Source organism: Panthera tigris, chromosome A2 (assembly GCF_018350195.1).
Source record: "Panthera tigris isolate Pti1 chromosome A2, P.tigris_Pti1_mat1.1, whole genome shotgun sequence".
In the NCBI taxonomy this organism is placed as follows: Eukaryota; Metazoa; Chordata; class Mammalia; order Carnivora; family Felidae; genus Panthera; species Panthera tigris.
In genome coordinates this window covers 155,522,221-155,541,475 of record NC_056661.1, presented here as the reverse complement: position 1 = coordinate 155,541,475, position 19,255 = coordinate 155,522,221, and the positions used below count along the sequence as shown (strand labels likewise).

Genomic DNA, 19,255 nt, shown 5'->3' with positions numbered 1-19,255 from the left:
AATGCACTCACTGAACTCACAGGACACAACTGTTTTACAACGAACTTGGGAGTGGGTACAGAGGGCATTGATGTGGAAACCTTTGCACGCTTGGGCAATTATACTGTATTCACAAAAGGTACTGTTTCTCTTCAGTGCTGGAATTTTATTGTTTGCAGTTTTGAACATGACCCAAGGAAGTTCAGAAAGAGCTTAGGAATAGTTCTGTGAAAGGACAGTTCCTTGAAGTTTGCTTCCATAGGACTTGGGATGTATCTGACTCAAGGGAAGGAGAATGACAAAGATTCTGGGTTGAATGGGGAACAGGATCCAAGGGAAAACCCAGAGGCAGAATGCTACAGTGATGCTCTGGAGCCCTCTCAAGAACTGACTGTTAAGTTTTCAGGAAAGTAACAGAACATTATTAAAAATTAAATAGTAGAATCTTACAATCAAACAGATTATGTGAAAAACAAAGGTAACAAGAATTCAAAACTCATAATTACTTCACTACGTTTTACTTTTATCTATGCTACTGAAAGTGTTGGCCTCATGTTAGTAGTTTGAAACTGGACTGGATGGGGGTGAAACTGACACCAGGGAAATTGGTAAATACTGGAGGTCAGAAAATGCTACAATTAGAGAGAGGGTGGTTAAACATTTACCAGCAGACCACTGGACCACTGCCACCTTTCTTCAGTATCTATCTGTGAGGCATTGTTGGAAGGACCATATTTATATTCAGAAAGTGAGAGCATAAATAAGTGGTGAACTGGACTGATGTCAACATGGTCCCTATAGACAACACTGAAATTTCCCAACTTGGCCTTAGAGGGTTTTACACCTTACCAAACTTCCAAAATCCTGTGTATGCAGGGACTTCTTGCTACCTGCTGGCCACTGCAGGACCCAAGCCTGACTTGTATTTGAAACATGATTCAATTCCTTTATCTTCCTTCATCAAAATTCCCATACTCTTTCTTGCTCCCTTGTCCTGCCAACCAGATGAAATAATTTTGCTTTTTGGCTTCCTATTGGGATTTACATGTGTGACAATTGCTTTTTTTTTTTTTTTAAGTTTATTTATTTTGAAAAGAGAAAGGCAGAGAGGGAGGGGGAGAGAGAATCCCAAGCAGGCTCTGCACTGACAGTGCTGACTCGGGGCTCGATCCCACCAACTGTGAGATCATAACCTGAGCTGAAATCAAGAGTTGGCTGCTTGACCGACTGAGCCACCCAGGCGCCCCAACAATTGCTTCTTATGTTAGCCATTCAGAGTCCTGTATTTCTTCTGGTTGCTTACTGGAACATGGTGTCTCTGTAACTGGGATGCCAGGCAAATGGAGGTACCTTGGGGTAGGGCAGGCATTGTAGAGTCCTGAAATCTTGCCTTGATTCTACCTATAATTAAATCAGTTCTGGGTGTTACAGTCCTGTCCTCCTACAACCCTGCAATTATGTTCCATTGAAACCACTTCTGTGGAGTGGGAAGGCTGTTGCCTTCTGTCAAATGCTCTTATAGCAAATGATCTTATGAGACTAACAATGAACTCAATTGTTCCCATCTCCTGAGAAACATGGTATTACAGATATTCCCTGCTTTTTGAAAGCTTTTGTTGCACCGCTTCACTTTTCCAAAAGACCTACATTAGTAACTGTTTTCACTAATCTTAAGAAATTGGGGCACACCTAGGTGGCTCAGTTGGTTAAGCATCCGACTCTTAATTTCAGCTGGGGTCATGATCTCACAGTTAGTGAGGTCAAGCCCTGCCTTGGGATTTGAGGATTTGCATTGGATGCGAAGCCTGCATGGGATTGTCTCTCTCTCTCTCATTCTCCCTCCGCCTCTCCCCTGCTTGTGCTCTCTCTCTAAATAAATAAATAAACATTTTTAAAAAAGAAATTGGAAGAGGATTTTTGCTTTTATAAGAAAAGGAGAAAAGCAGAAATAGCGCTGGGCATTTGTTCTGCACAAGCTGTTGCAGAGGTAGTGCACACCCCAAGCAGTGAGCGTGGCGCCACCGAACTTCTTTCCCAGGAACCACACTCAGTGTGTCAGCATCCAGCTGCCAGAGCTGTGACCTGAGTGAGCATCCATGCTTTCTCTCGATTTACTTTGTGCGTCTGTTAGCAAGATGTGTCCTAAGACACCAGAAAAGCCTATGAGATTATTTTTTGTGTTTCTGGGAATGCTCAAAAAATGTTCATACAAATTAATGGTAATTGCTTCTTTGCTTTATGCCATTTCAGTTTAGGAGAGGTTTCATAAGAATGCTGTATTTTTCGATGGTGGGTGGGGCAGGGGGAACCTGTGTAGCAAAGGAAGTGGGAATCTACCTGGCAATGAACGTAATGTCTGGGCTGAATAAAACTATTTCTTGCACGTACAAGTGTTATCTGCTATCTTTCAAATGTTTGTGGATACTATTACAATAAATGGAATACAAATATTTAAAAGTGACTGATTCTACAATTGCTTTCTGACAGTATGTTTCTTTCAAGTGATGGGTATGGAACATCCAACTATTGTTATGAAGGAGTTGCTAGAATTACTGCAATTGCAATTGTATACACCTGATGGGAACCAGACGGATATACCCTGAATTAGAGGCTGGAGGAGTCTACATGGAGTGGCTTCAGATCCTGGAGATTCCAACATTTAATAAACCCAACTCTGAAGAATTTCTGAGGATGAAGAGGTGGAAAAGAAGTTTGAAGAAACAGATTCTACTGTTAGCTCTGCCATCACTTTGACCAGTTCTTTTTTTTCTCAACTATATTTTTCCTTCTCTTGAGTGTGTCAAAGTACTGTCTAGCTGCAGCCCAAGAATTGGCATTTACCTTCTGGGCTGTCTTTATGACACTCATTTTAAGTGGGAGAACCCCTTCTCAAAACGTGTTAGAATTCATTATAGCTTTTCCTGTCTCTCGCAGGTGGAGAAAACTTTTGAGGTTAGAATCCACATTTCTTTGATCTCTAATGACCAGTGCTAAGCAGAGTGCTTTGCTCATGGTGAGTGATCAGTGATTCTTTATTTAACTGAATTTTACTATGAGGATAAAACCAAATGGAAAACATGTATAAAGTGGTTTATAAAGTGTGAATATATATGTGTATATACACACATATAAAAAACTAAGTCATTATCGGTAAAGTTAATCTTACTTTCTTATCCTCCTTCCACTTATTCTATAAATATTTACTCTCTGAGGTGGTGAGCAGAGGATAATTAGAGAAAATAAATCCGTTTGGGCAACAGCAAACATCAGTCATTGCTCTGATGTGTCATTGAGGAGATGCAACACTTTCAACCAGAAGCTGAAACCAGGAACCTAAAGACACTCTCTGATTTGGGTGAGGGCCAGTTCAGCAAGCAAGAAATGAGTGTTTTGGAAAGTCAGACAAAGGGACACTTCTGTTAGGAGGGGCTTAGCCTGAGGTGACACTGGAAGTGTATAATGAGAACCAAAGGGCCACCAAGTGGGCCACATCTCCAAAGCTAGACGCTATGTGTCCACCAAAAGAGCGTACAATTCCCTGCCTTGTTTATTTTCACATAGTAGACTTGTAAAACTCTGGACATTTGTGGTAAATTAGTAGTTTTTGTTGTCTTAAAATAAGTGGGGCTAGGAGTACTCTCTTGATGAGTAAAGTCATTCATCATCATTTACTGAGAAATGCAGTTTGGTAAATTAAAATGTATTTGTAGAAACAGGCAGAATATTTTAAATTGGGGCTGCTTTACAAAACCCAGGATAGTTAAAAGCTAAGAGAAAACCATGAGTCTGAGGTCAAAGTAGTTGGAGACTTTTTAAAATTTCAGATTATAGTTGGGAGGGAAAGAGAGTGGAGCTGATGTTTCATCCCAAATCTTTCAGGAATTTCACACACATACACACACACACACACACACACACACACACACACAGTGGATAATATTTCTTGATCGGAGAATACTTCTTGGCTGCTGTCCTTGAATGGAAAGCCCAGGTACTTCCTTGTATTGGAAGTCTTACTTCTGGCTCCCCAGGCTTTGAGCTACTTTCAGAGTTCTTGTAGCTACTAGTGAGTATGGGGAGCGCTTCCATGGTGGCCTGTGAGAGCCAGACAGGGTAGCACTGGGGACTCACTGTAGTTACCACACAGAAGCACAGAGGAAAAACCCTAAAGAAATTCAGGTAGTAGTCTTCCCACCCAGTCTGGTACTCTGCCTCCTCACAGACCTACTTGACTGAAGCTGGCCAGGTTCCTCAGGCTCATCATAGCGCCTTGTAGAGGCCTTTAAGCCTCTGCATCTGCCCCCGTAGCACTGCCTTGACTGTCTCATTGCAGAGGGTAAGGATAAAGATATTGAGAAAGGGGGTGAGGACTGATGTCACCAAGGCTATGGTCTTGTTGACTTCCATAGAATGTTCTTTGCCAGACCTGACATGAAGGAAGATGGTGCCAGACCTGTAGCCAATGAAGACCAGGGTGAGGTGGGATCCACAGGGTGAGAAAGCCTTCTGATGGCCGCTAGCAGAGGGGATCCTCAGCACAGTGGTCACAATATAGCCATAGGAGATGAGGGTAACCAGGAAGGAACTGAGGACAAAGGCTAAGGCCATCACAAAGTCCCAGAATTCCTGCAGGCTGGTGTCTGAGCAGGACAGTTGCAGCAGAGGTGCATTGTCACAGAAGAAGTGGTTAATGATGTTGTCATGGCAATAACTGACATAAGCCTGGAAGAAGACAGTGGGCACCATGGCTAAGAAAGGAGCTGCCCAGGAAGCCCCTGCCAACTGGATATACACATCCCAGCTCATCAAAGTTCCACAGCGTAGTGGATGGCAGATGGCCACAAAGTGGTCAAGAGCCATGTCTGACAGGATGAGGAAGGAGGTGGAACCCAGGGAAAAGTAGAAGTAGAACTGGGCCATGCAGCCATTGAAGGAAATGACTTTGCAGGGGACCAGCAGGTCTGAAAGCATCCTAGGCACTGTAGTTATGGTCACCAAGGTCTCCAGCAGTGAAAAGTTACCCGGGAAGAAGTACATGGGAGTATGTACGTTGGTGTTGGCTGTGACTGTGACTATGATGACAGTGTTTCCCATGAAGGCAAGAAGATAAAGCATGAGGAAAGGCCCACACAGCAGAACTTGCAGCTCACCAAAAGAGGAGAAGCCCAAGAGCACAAATTCAGAAGGGTGGCTCAGATTTGTCATGATCCAGGAGCTGGGTGCCTGTATGGGAAGGAAACGAGAGAGAGAGAGAGAGAGAGAGAGAGAGAGAGAGAGAGAGAGAGAGAAACTGATCATGAAACAAAATGAACAGGGAGAGCAAGACAAGTAGATGGTCAGCGATAAACAGAGAGATAACAGAAAGTGATAAACAGAGAGAAACAGAAAGAAGGAGATAAACAGAATGAGAGTATGAGAGCATCATACATTTAGGGAGTCTTAGAACTAAAAGCATTGAAAGCCATTGATATGGAGAGAGAAAAACAGAGAGGAGTGGATTAAGGAAGACAACACAGCAGCAGACATCAACATTTCTGGAGAAGGAAAGAAGAAAACAAAATTGGAACACAATTAAGAAAGGAAGACCAAATGTATGAGAGGGAGAAACAGAAAGATAGGGAGGGGAGGAAACATGGAAAGAAAGAGAGAATTAGTATAAGTCACCCCCAAATCCTTAAGTATGGGTTGGTACTGGGGGAGGGGGTCTGTGTCATGACTCAGAGACTGTGAACCAAGATTCCTTTTAAAGGGTCCATTCAAGTCTTTCTGGGCTATGTCTCTATTGAGGACTCTCACTCATTCACATTTCTCTAGCTATGATCATGAAATTAATGGGAAGTCAGAGTTTTGTGTTAATAAATTAGGTTTCTTTGGTGGTGGTGGTGGTGCTGGGCTCTAGTATATGCATTCAAGATGGAAAGCAGAAAAGACATACAGGGTCATGGAGATAAACCTCAGAACTAGGTGGCTGCCCTGCCAGTGATGAGAAGATCATTAGCATCTGACCTCCTGGTGCTGTTTTGCTGCTGCAATGTGTCCCTTCCCCTCCTGACTCCTCTCATTCTTGCATGGTGGTTTGGGGCACAAGCTGTGAATCTGTGTTTGAATTCTGATCTGAAACTCGTTTGTGGAACATAAATCTTCTCTTTATAACATGCTCTCTGAACCTCAGTTTACTCAGCTATAAAATGAAGATAATGATAGTACTGGGTTTCTAGGGCTTCTAGGGCTATTGTGAAGATTAAATGAGTGAACTACTTAGTATAGTGACAGGCACATACCAAGTGCTCCACAAACAACTATGGTCATTGCTATCATTATCCTATGGCTGCCAATGATCTGCCAAAATTTTCTGTCCCATCATCTCTCCACACTTCCTGAAGGCCAACAGATGGTGTGTGTGTGTGTGTGTGTGTGTGTGTGTGTGTGTGTGTGTGTGTGTGAATATTTTTATAACTTTATGCTGCCTTAGACTTTAAGTTCACTGAAAGGATACCTTTAAATTTTTCCAATTGTCAAAGGAAATAAACACTATAATACAAACTATCAGAAGTGGAAAGAGCAAAGCTGTGAATAGTTATACTCTGGCTGTGACTTGGCCACTAGCAATGGCCTTCCAATTTAAAGAAGAGGCTTTGTCCCTCCATTAGCTTCTATCCATCCTACTAATAAACCCTAACAGTAGGTCTAAAATCTACATCCAGAACTGATCAATTGAAACCCAATTTTGATGTCTGTGCTGCACAGGAGCTCAACCCATATGCAAACCTAAGCCACTTACTTTGAGTGTTTTCTTGAGCTGCTCACATTAAGAAATTCACATCTGGAGATTTCTGCCTAATGGGTTCACTCTGTAACATGAGTGACATGAGATATGTGGTCCACTACCCTTGGTTAGTGTGTTACAGCTGGCAGGAGTAGTAAGGGGCTTCTGTACTGCTAGGTGAGTGGCTCCACAAGCTACAATATCTCCAGTCCTCTACTGATTTCCTAATTAAAGACTTACCCCGTGTCACCACAAAGCCCTGGGCAGCAACTTTGATGAGACCAGAGGAGAAAGGTGCTGTCTTTGCCCCTTTCCTCCCAACGATAAGTGTTCTTGATTCTCTCTACCCACCATGTCTCCTAGTCCCTGGTTTCTTGATGTGGTTTAGAGCTAAGCATACATTGGATGGAAAAGACTCCAGCAGTGTTCTTCAGGGGAATGATGGGAAAACAAGGAATACTCTGGGGATTAAGAGGCACTATTGTTTTTCTTTAGAATAATGAGAACTCCTGTGTTCTGAGTAAGTAACATTTGAGAAAAAGATGTGAATGAAGAAAGGGATAGAGACCTAGATACACCTAAGCAGCTGATGGCTTAGGTTGGTCCATGGCAGTGCTTGCTTTCTGACCCTTCCTGGATTAAAATTATGGCAGACTGGATAGATAGTGAGGGTTAGATACAGTTTTCATTTGGAGATTTTGTCTCCCTCCCAGATCCAGGATTTTGAGATCAGGAGAAGTAGGGAATGTAGGTATTGGACCACATCACGCTCTTGTCTGAACTCTCCAGTGTCATCTGTAGAAGTTGGGGAATTGAAACAGTAAGCTTAAGAAGAGATATCCTCCTCTTGGAGCCATGGCCCCTGATAGAAACATCTTGGGAGCTGAGCAACCTGAAGGGCCTGTCTCTGACTTTTGTGAGAAGATGTACACCTTAGGGAGGGATGAAGGTGAAGTCAACATAGCATAGATAAAGGATCAAGCTCCCCAGTTAACTCTGAGTAACATCCTTCACCTCAGAGAAGTTCAGACTTTATAGATGCCACCCAACTTAGCCCCACCCACAGACAAATAATAACAAAGGGATATGAAGCAAAAGCTTTCCTATGAAGACAGTACAAGTGGATCCCAAGTTTAAGACCCACAAAGCTGGACAGATGGCCTGGCAATCTTTCTGTAGGACCTGAGTCTAGAACTGAGTTTTTAGGGCAAAGCTTTGATTGCAAGGAAGATTTTATGTCTGGACAGAAATGGGGGATAATGTAGAAAGGAGCATATTGCTACTCACTCAACACTTAGTATATACTATTAAAATAAATTGAAAATACATGTCTGAGTCTGTGTCTGAATTCTCTGTACTATTTCATTGGTGTATATGTCTACTGATCTACATGATATCATGTCAATAACATACTGTCTCAATTATTGTAGCTTTGTAAGAAGTCTTTAAGTAAGATTTGTGAGTCCCCCAGCTTTGTGATTTTTAAAAATTATTTGGCTACTCTAGATCCTTTACATTTACATATAAATCTTAGAGTCACCTTCTCAATGTTAAAGCCAAAATAACAGTTCTGGGATTTGAAAAAAAAATTTATTAGAGAGAGAGAGAAAGAGAGAGAGAACCCACATGAGCAGGAGAGAGTGGCAGAGGGAGAAAGAGAATCTTAAGCAAGCTCCATGCTCAGCACTCAGTGCAGAACCCGAAGTGGCACTTGATCTCACAACACTGGGATCATGATCATGACCCGAGCTGAAATCAAGAGTCAGACACTCAATGGACTGAGCCACCCAGGTGCCCCACAGCTCTGGGATTTTGGTTGAATTTGTGTTGAACCTTTAGACTAGATTAGAAAGAATTGGCTTTATAATAAAATCGAGTCTTCTGATTTGGAATATTTCTTCATCTATTTAGGTCTTTAATTTCTTTCAGTAATGTTTTATGACTTTATTTCTTGCACATAGTTTGTTAAATATATCCTTTAGTCTCTCATATTTTTGGATACTATTGTATATTATAGATTTTATTTCCATTTCTAATGTTTATTGCTGGTGTATAGCATTACAACAGATTTTTATATACTTAGCCTTTGTCCTGTGACCTTAATAACAACTTGTTAGTTCTAGTATTTTTTTGTGGACATTTTAGGATTTTTTACATATAAGGTTATGTCATATGTAAATAAATAGTTTTATTATTTTTATTTTCTAATTCTATGCTTTTTATTTCATTATCTTGCTTTATTGCATTAGCTAAGACTTCCAATACAATGTTGAATAGAAGTAGTGAGAATGGATATCATTGCCTTCCTTCCCATCTTTCCTAAAGGGAAAGCATTCAGTCTCCCCACAGCCTCCCCACAGGCAAAGGTCCCAGTAGATCACCAATTATAGCCATGTTTGCTGGTGTTGGAACAAGGATGCTAGGGTTCCATGAAGCCTGATGCCAGATGTGTGTTGTGCTTTACCATAATCCCTGAACCACTGCTGATACATGATTGCATGAAATGTTTCTGGGGTGGACTGGCAATGGGATGCAGTCTCTGGACCTCTGCAGTGGCACAGTTGTGTGAGTGTTCCTGGGGGCAGGCTGGCACCCCACGATTCCTTGGCGAGACCATCCTCTAGAGGGTCGGAGCAGGTTCAAACTGAAGGGCCCTAGAAGTGAGAGGTTTAGAAACACAGCCCTATATGAGATAAAATTTGGGAGAGAAGGGCTTCTTGGTAGGCTGAAGGCTTGGTCATGGACAGTGTAGAAGTGGGGAGTGGATGGAAGCCAGAGAAAAAGGAGGGGTGCTTGATTGCTGGTTGGTGATAGCACAGAAAATGGGTGACGCCATTTTCACCTCTCCTGTGCATGTGCATACACGCATACATGCGCCATGTATGGAGAACCGAGCCATTACACCAAACCCTGACCAACTGTGCCAACCAAGCCCTAGAGGACCATCACAAGTCTCTCCACTTGCTTAGTTTACAGACTATAAAGTGCTAAATAGTTTGACTTCTGGGGAAACTGGATGTAATTTTACTCAGATTTCATTCTGTTTGCTGGTCTATCCATTTTTTTCTTTTCTTATTCTTGGATAGAGAAAGAGAAAAAAATTATTTTTATTTTCCATTTTTGTAAAAAACATTTTTCTTCATTTTTCCTACTATATTTTTATTTGTGTGTGTGTGAAGTTTTTAGTCTATTTTACTTTCTTCATTTAATTTTACTCTATTTTATTGTATACAATTACAAAAATTTTAAAAATGTTTTCTTACTGTTTTTCACCTTTATTTCTTTTCTTTTTTTTGCCTTTTTCCTCCTCTATTCTACCAAGCTTCTTTCAACAACCAGACCAAAACACACCAAGGATCTAGCTTCCTTTACTTGATTTTTTGTGTTGTTTTTAATTTTTTTAATTTACTTATTTATTTTATTCTTTTTCTTCCTCCAAAATGATGAAATGAAGGATTTCACCCCAAAAGAAAGAACAGGAAGAAAGTCCTGACAGCCAGGGACTTAATCAACACAGATATAAGCAAGATGTCTAAACCAGAATTTAGAATCATGATCATAAGAATACTAGCTGGGGTCAAAAAAAACATAGAATCCCTTTCTGCTAAGATAAAAGAAGTAATATCTAGTCAAAACGAAATTAAAAATGCTATAACTGAGATGCAATCTCAAATGGATGCAATGGAGGCAAGGATAGATGAAGCAGAGCAATGATCAGTGATATAGAAGACAAACAAGGAGAATAATGAAGCAGAAAAAAAAGGAGGGGGAACTAAGGCAAAAGAGCACAATATAAGAATTAGAGAACTCAGTGACTCATTAAAAAGGAATAACATCTGAATCATAGGGGTCGCAGAAGAAGAGAGAGAAAAAGGGGTGGAAGATTTATGTGAGCAAATCATAGTAGAAAGTGTTCCCAACCCGGGGAAAGACACAGACATCAAAATCTGAGAAGCACAGAGAACCCCCATTAGATTCAACAAAAAACGACCATCAACAAGGCATATCATAGTCAAATTCACAAAATACACAGATAAGTAAAGGATTATAAAACAGCAAGAAAAAAGAAAGTCCTTAACCTATAAGGGAAGACAGATCAGGTTCACAACAAACCTATTCACAAAAATCTGGCAGGCCAGAAAAGAGTGGCAGGATATTTTCAACATGCTGAATCATAAAAAAAAAATATGTAGCCAAGAATTCTTTATCCATCAAGGTTGTCATTCAAAGTAGGAGAGACAAAGAGTTTCCCAGACAAACAAAAACTAAAGGAATTCATGAGCACTAAACCAGCCCTGCAAGAAATTTTAAGGGGACTCTCTGAGGGGAGAAAAGATGAAACAAAACAAAAAAGGTTTAAAGTAAGAAAGACTAGAAAGGACCAGAGAACACCACCAGAAACTCCAACTCTACAAACAACACAATGGCAATAAGTTCATACGTTTCAGTACTCACTCTAAATGTCAATGGACTAAACTGTCCAATCAAAAGACATAGAGTAACAGAATTGATAAGAAAACAAGATCCATCTATATATGCTGCTTACAAGAGACCAATTTTAGACCTAAAGATACCGTCAGATTGAAAGTAAGGGGATGGAGAACCATGTATCATGCTAATGGTCACCAAAAGAAAGCCAGAGTAGCCACACTTATATCAGACAATCTAGATTTTAAAATAAATCCTATAATAAGAGATACAGAAGGGCATTATATCATATTTCAGACACTTTAGATTTTAAAATAAATCCTGTAACAAAAGACAAAGAAGGGCATTGTATTATAATCAAAGGGTCTATCCACCAAGATCTAACAATTATAAACATTTATGCCCCCAGTGTGAAGAAACACAAATATATAAATCAATTAATCACAAACATAAAGAAACTCATTGATAATAATACCATAATAGTAGGGGACTTCAACACCCCAGTTTCATCAACGGACAGATCATCTAAGCAGAAAACCAACAAGGAAACAATGGCTTTGAATGACACACTGAACCAGAGGGACTTAACAATTATATTCAGAACATTTCATCCTAAAGCAGAGGAATACACATTCTTTTCGAGTGCACATGGAACATTCTCCAGAATAGACCACATACTGGGACACAAATCAGCCTTTAACAAGTACAAAAAAATCGAGATCATACCGTGCATATTTTCAGACAACAACACTATGAAACTCGAAATCAACCACAAAAAATTTGGAAAGGTAACAAATACTTGGAGACTAAAGAACATCTTATTAAAGAATGAACGCGTTAAGCAAGAAGTTGAGGAAATTAAAAAGTGCATGGAAGCCAATGAAAATGATAACACCACAGCCCAAAACCTCTGGGATGCAGCAAAGGCAGTCATAAGAGGGAAGTATATAGAAATCCAGGCCTTCCTAAAGAAGGGAGAAAGTTCTAAGATACACAACCTAACTTTACATCTTAAAGAGCGAGAAAAAGAACAGCAAATAAAACCCAAAGCCAGCAGAAGACAGGAAATAATAAAGATTAGAGTGGAAGACAATGCTATCGAAATATGAAAAAAACAACAACACTAGAACAGGTCAATGAAACCAGGAGCTGGTTCTTTGAAAGAATTAACAAAATTGATAAACCCCTACCCAGTTTGAAAAAAAAGAAAAAGGAAAGGACCCAAATAAATAAAATCAGGAATGAAAGAGGAGAGATCATAACCAAATACTGCAGAAATACAAGCAATAGTAAGAGAATATTATGAGCAATTATATGCCAATAAATTTGGCAATCTGGAAGAAATGGACAAATTCCTAGAAACATATAAACTATCAAAACCAAAACAGGAAGAAAGACTAAACTTGAACAGACCAATAACCAGTAAGAAATTGAATTTGTAATCAACAAGCTCCCAAGACTTAGGACCAGATGGTTTTCCAAGGGAATTCTACCAAATATTTAAAGAAGAGTTAACACCTATTCTTTTGAAGCTGTTCTACAAAATAGAAATGAAAGGAAAATTTCCAAACTCATTCTATGGGGTCAGCATTACGTTGATTACAAAACCAGACAAAGACCTACTGAAAAGGAGAACTGAAGACCAATTTCCCTGATAAACATGGATGGAAAAATTCTCAACAAGATACTGGCCAACTGGATCCAATAATACATTAAAAGAATTATTCACCACAATCAAGTGGGATTTATACCTGGGATACAGGGCTTGCTCAATATCTGTAAATCAATCAATGTGATACATCACACTAATAAAAGAAAGGACAGGAACAACATGATCCTCTCAGTAGATGCAGAGAAAGCATTTGACAAAATATAGCATCCTTTCTTGACAAAATCCCTCAAGAAAGTAGGGATAGAAGGATCATACCTCAAGATCATAAAAGCCATATATGAGAGACCCACTGCTAATATCAGTCTCAATGGGGAAAAACTGAGAGCTTTCCCCCTAAGGTCAGGAACATGACAGGGATGTCCACTCTCACCAGTTATTCAACATAGTTTGGAAGTCCTAGCCTCAGCAGTCAGACAATGCAAAGGAATAAAAGACATCCAAATCAGCAAGGAGGAAGTGGAACTTTCACTCTTCACAGATGACATGATACTCTATATGGAAAACCCAAAAGATTCCACCAAAAAACTGCTAGAACTGATTTATGAATTCAGCAAAGTCACAGGATATAAAATCAAGTACAGAAATTGGTTGCATTTCTATACACCAATAATGAAGCAACAGAAAGAGAAATCAAGGAATCAATCCCATTTACAACAGCATCAAGACCCATAAAAAACTAGGAATAAACCTAACCAAAGAGATGGAAAATCTATACACTGAAAACTATAGAAATATTATGAAAAAAACTGCAGACACACACACACACACAAATGGAAAAATATTCCATGCTCATAGACTGGAAGATCAAATATTGTTAAAATGTCAATACTACACAAAGCAATCTACATATTTAATGCAATCCCTATCAAAATAACACCAGCATTCTTCACAGAGCTAGAACAAACAATCCTAAAATTTGTATGGAACCAGAAAGGACCCTGAATAGCCAAACCAATCCTGAAAAAGAAAACCAAAATTGGAGGCATCATAATTCTGGACTTCAAGATACATTACAAAGCTGTAATCATTAAGACAGTATGGTACTGGCATCAAAACAGACACTTAGATAAATAGAACAGAATAGAGAACCCAGAAATGAACCCACAAATCTATGGCCAAGTAATCTTTGACAAAGCAAGAAGGAATATCCAGTGGAATAAAGACAGTCTCTTCAGCAAATGGTGCTGGGTAAACTGAACAGCAGCATGCAGAAAAATGAACCTGGACCGCTTTCTTACACCATACACAAAAATAAACTCAGAATGGATGAAGGACCTAAATGTAATACAGGAAGCCATCAAAATCCTTGAGGAGAAAGCAGGGAAAAACCTCTTTGACCTCAGCCGCAGCAACTTCTTACTCAACACGTGTCTGGAGGCAAGGGAAACAAAAGCAAAAAGGAACCATTGGGACCTCATCAAAATAAAAAGCTTCTGCACAGCGAAGGAAACAATCAGCAAAACTAAAAGGCAGCTGACAGAATGGGAGAAGATATTTGCAAATGACATATCAGATAAAGGTTTAGTATCCAAAATCTATAAAGAGCTTATCAAACTCAACACCTGGAAAACAAATAATCTAGTGAAGAAATGAACAGAAGATATGAAGAGACACTTTTCCAAAGGAGACATTCAGATGGCTAACAGGCACATGAAAAAATGTTCAACATCACTCATCATCAGGGAAATACAAATCAAAACCACAATGAGATACCACCTCACACCAGTCAGAATGGCGAATATTAACAACTCAGGCAACGGCAGATGTTGGTGAGGATGCAGAGAGAGAGAGGATCTCTTTTGCACTGCTGGTGAGAATGCAAACTGGTGCAGCCACTCTGGAAAACAGTATGGGGATTCCTCAAAAAATTAAAAATAGAACTACCATACAACCCAGCAATTGCACTACTAGGTATTTATCCAAGGGATACAGGTGTGCTGTTTTGAAGGAACACATGCACCTCAATGTTTATAGCAGCGCTACCGACAATAGCCAAAGTATGGAGAGAGCCCAAATGTCCATTGACAGATGAATGGATTAAGGAGATGTGGTATATATACATATACAATGGAGTATTTCTTGGTAATCAAAAAAATGAAATTTTGCCATTTGTAACAACATGGATGGAACTAAAGTGTATTATGCTGAGTGAGATAAGTCAGTCAGAGAAAGACAAATATCATATGACCTCACTCATATGTGGAATCTACGATACAAAACAGATGAACATAAGGCAAGAGAAGCAAAAATAATTTAAAAAAACAGGGAGGGGGACAAAACATAGAAGACTCTTAAATGTAGAGAACAACCTGAGGGTCGCTGGAGGGGTTGTGGGTGGGGGGATAATTAATGGGTAAAGGACTAAATGGGCTAAATGGTAAAAACATAAATAACAGGCAAAATTGATCAAGAGTCTAGCTAATAAAGAATGGGGCATTCATATGGAGTACTATGCAAAAAAATTAAAAAAAAAAGAAAGCCAAATGTGTTGATAGGAGAAATTATCTTCTTAAATTTTGGGTTAAATTGTATATTTTTGTTTTATTTTATTGAGGTATAATAGACACACAATGTTATATTAGTTTTAGGGATACAACATAGTGATTTCAACTCTATACATTATGCTATGTTCACCACAATTGTAGCTACCGTCTATCATCATACAACACTATTACACACCATTACAGTACCATTGATTATATTCTCTATGCTGTACCATTCATCCCAACAACTTAGTCCATAACTGAAAGCCTGTATCTCCCACTCCCCTTCACCCATTTTGCCCAATCTCTGTCCCCATCTCCTCTGGCAGGCACTATTTGTTCTCTGTATTTATGCATCTGTTTCTACTTTTGTTTGTTTGTTCTATTTGTTTTTGTTTTTGATCCCACATAGTGAAATGATACAGTATTTGTCTTTCTCTGTCCAATTTATTTCACTTAGCATAAAATCCTCTAAGTCCATCTATGTTGTCACAACAACAAAGCAAGATCTCATTTTTTTTACGGCTAAGTAATATTCTGTGTGTGCGCGCGCACGCTTGTGTCTGTGTGTGTGTGTGTGTGTGTGTGTGTGTGTGTACCACATTGTCTTTATCTATTCATCTACTGATGGACACTTAGGTAGCTTCCATATCTTGGCAATTAAAGAATTGCTGCAATAAACATAGGGGAGCATATGTGTTGTTTTTAGTGTTTTTGGTTTCTTTGGGTGAATACCTAGTGGTGGGGTTACTGGATCATATCATATTTCTATTTTTAAACTTCTGAGGAACTTCCATACTGTTTTCCACAGTGGCTATACCAATTTACATTCTTACCAGTAGTACAGCAGGGTTGTATTTTCTCCATATGCTTGCCAGAACTTGTTATTTCTTGTTGTTTTGTTTTGTTTTGTTTTGTTGTTTGTTTCCAGTCACTCTGATAGGTGTGGGATAATATCTCATTGTGGGTTTTTTAATTTTTTTTTAATGTTTATTTATTTTTGAGAGAGATAGAGAGAGAGTGACCAAGTATGACTGAGGGAGGGGGCAGAGAGAGAGGGAGACACAGAATCCCAAGTGGGCTCCAGGCTCTGAGCTGTCAGCACAGAGCCTGATGCGGGCTCAAACCCACGAACTGTGAAATCATGACCTGAGCCAAAGTCGGACACCCAACCCACTGAGTGACCCAGGAGCCCCTCATTGGGTTTTGATTTGAATTTCCCTGGCGACTAGTGATGCTGACCATCTTTTCATATGTCTGTTGGCCATTTTTATGTCTTCTTTGAAAAATGTCTATTCAGGTCCTCTGCCTATTTTGAAATTGGATTATTTGGGGGCTTTTGGTGTTGAATCGTATAAGTTTTTAAAATATATTTTGATATTAATCCTTTATCAGATATATCATTTGCAGGTATGTTCTTCTATTCAGTAGGATACCTTTTCATTTGGTTGATGGTTTCCTTTGCTGTGCAAAAGCTTTTTATTTTGGTGTGGTACCAATAATTTATTTTTGCTTTTGTTTCCCTTGCCTGAGGAGATATATCTGGAAAAATGTTGCTAAGGCTGAAGTCAGAGATTACTGCCTATGTTTTCTTCTAAGGGTTGTATGGTTTCAGGTCTCACATTTTGTGTTTAATCCATTTTGAACTTATTTATGTGTGTGGTGTAAGAAAGAAGTCCACTTCCCTCTTTCACATGAGAGGTCCACTTTTCCCAGCACCAGTTATTGAAGAAACTTTCTTTTCACATTGCATATTCTTGCCTCCTTTCTCATAGATTGACTGTATACCCATGGATTATTTTGAGAAGTGAGAGAGAAAATGCCATAACAGATATCCACAGCATTTCCTGTTAAAAATATGCAGATACATGCTTAGGAAATTTTTCGAAGATTATATGGCAATCTTGTTGGGCTCAGGCAATGTCAGGCATGGTTAGGATGATTGTCCCCAATTTATACCCTTTTTCACCTGGTGATATTCTCAGATTTAGCAGGTATTCTTCAAATGAAATCTCAAATCTAAATAAATGTTTTGTAGCTGCCACTTTTTCTGTCTCACTCTAGTATAAAGCAGATTTACAATTTACATTTGTCAGTTGTTTCAGGTTGTAAATATAACTGCCTACATTGGCTGTCCTTATGCTGTCCCCACTTTGAAGTGCCCAGCTGGCAAACATGGACACACCATAGAAATAAATGTAAGAATCTTGCTTGAATGCATACAGATGCATGTGTGTTCTGAAGAGTGGAAATCTGAGACAATAGCAGAGAGTGAAGTACAATTTGGAGGCAGCAACTCTCCCCAGTTTTCTGGAAGGTCCTCAGAGTTAGGAGCAGGAGCTTCTCTATGAAATGAGTGAAGGAGAAAACAGACTTTGTAGGGGATTTCGGGTGAAGTTAGGACTGTCTGGGACCAACATGCATGCTTTAAGATATTGGTGCACATTTTAGATGTCAATTGTAATGTGTCCTACTGGGGCCTGGGGGATGCTTGTTTTCTCTGAATAGCTAAAAGAATCAGGGAAAAGTCTAGGATATAGGGGCAGAAGGGGTGATCTGCTTAGAGTCCGAGATGTCTTCTTGAAACCTTGACTTGGGGCCTTTGAGGAGGCAGTCTTGGTATGGAAAACCTGTGATTGGTGAGATTTCAGGTTTCTTCATTAAGCAAAAAGTTTCAAAAGTTCTGGCACTTAATTGGTCAAAAATGGGAATACTAAAACTCTGTTCCGCTTTCCGCAGCCTGATTGCTTAGGGACGCCCTGAACCTGGCGTCCTAATTAAGAACAGGTACCTCAGTGACTAAGTCCCCTTGGGAAGGAGGGTAGTGAGGGTGAAGAAGAGAGAGAGAAACCCTCAGTTCCCCTAACCCTGTTATTTCTGGACTTTTTCCTAAGCTCCTCCCAAGAAAGTTGCTCTGGCTCCTGAGCAGTAACTAGATAGGAGTTAGCCTTGGCTGAGTCCTGGAGAGCCTGAGAAGTGGTGGAGAGACCCCTCTATGAAGGTGAGTGTCTTCTCACGGTTGCTTTCTGCCAAGGAATCAGTAGGAGAAGATCAAGTATAGAGTTATGGGCTTGGCTGCCTGCAAGAAGGTCTAGCTTCTGAGGGGTAGAATAGTGGAGCAGCAGAATTGAGAGGCTCATCTCCAAATCCCCTCTACACAGCAGAGAGCAGATTCAATTCTTCTCTGTCCCAGTACTAAGAACAGTCACTGCTAACATTCTTCTGTATTTTTTTCAGCTAGTGCTCATTATGTAGACATTATATAAATGTAGATCACTGAGAGCTATCCCAACAGTTCTGTCCTTGACCTCTTTTCCCATCATTCCAGCCCACAGAAGCTTAGAGGAGGTGACATGAATAAGGAAAGTGAGGAAGGGAAAATGGTAATGTGAGCCATGAAAGCAAATCAAGAAGAGTAGGCTCCATGGGGTATGGCCCAACTACTTTAATGAGCATCAAGTACTATTTAACCATATAGCACACATCCAAGCAACCATCATGTAGGAAAATTTATCAGCATGACTTTATAGCTCAATAATATATATATATATATATATATATATATATATATATATATATACACACACGTCCTTGCCTTCATAGAGTTTATATTATAGTATCATAGATGAACAAAGAATACATGAAATTGGTTTCCTGTCCTTCTTCCTTGCCTTATATTTGTTCCAGAATGATGAATAGACTAACATCATAATTTTACTTACTTGTCTTGTATATAATCTGGCATCCACCCTCCCCTTGAATGTAAGCTCCACAGGGCAGGAATTTTTGTTTGTTCTATCCACTGCTGAATTTGCTTAATGTTCAATGAAGGAATGAAATTAGTATACATATCATATCAGGTAATAAGAAGTGCTACAAAGAATGGTAAAGTCCAAAAATGAACAAGTTATTCCTAATTGCTGTAGG

General features: G+C 39.6%; 1 protein-coding gene across 1 annotated transcript; it reads right to left on the bottom strand.

The window, feature by feature from the left end:
• Positions 1-1,183: 1,183 nt before the first annotated feature.
• On the bottom strand, positions 1,184-5,184 carry LOC102967244 (olfactory receptor 6V1). The gene is made up of 2 exons (XM_007090890.3): positions 4,204-5,184; positions 1,184-1,380 (listed from the first exon to the last, which is right to left on the bottom strand). The coding sequence occupies exon 1, from the start codon at positions 5,182-5,184 to the stop codon at positions 4,240-4,242; it is 945 nt and encodes a 314-aa protein (XP_007090952.1). The 3' UTR covers positions 1,184-1,380; positions 4,204-4,239.
• Between the last annotated feature and the right edge of the window lie 14,071 nt (positions 5,185-19,255).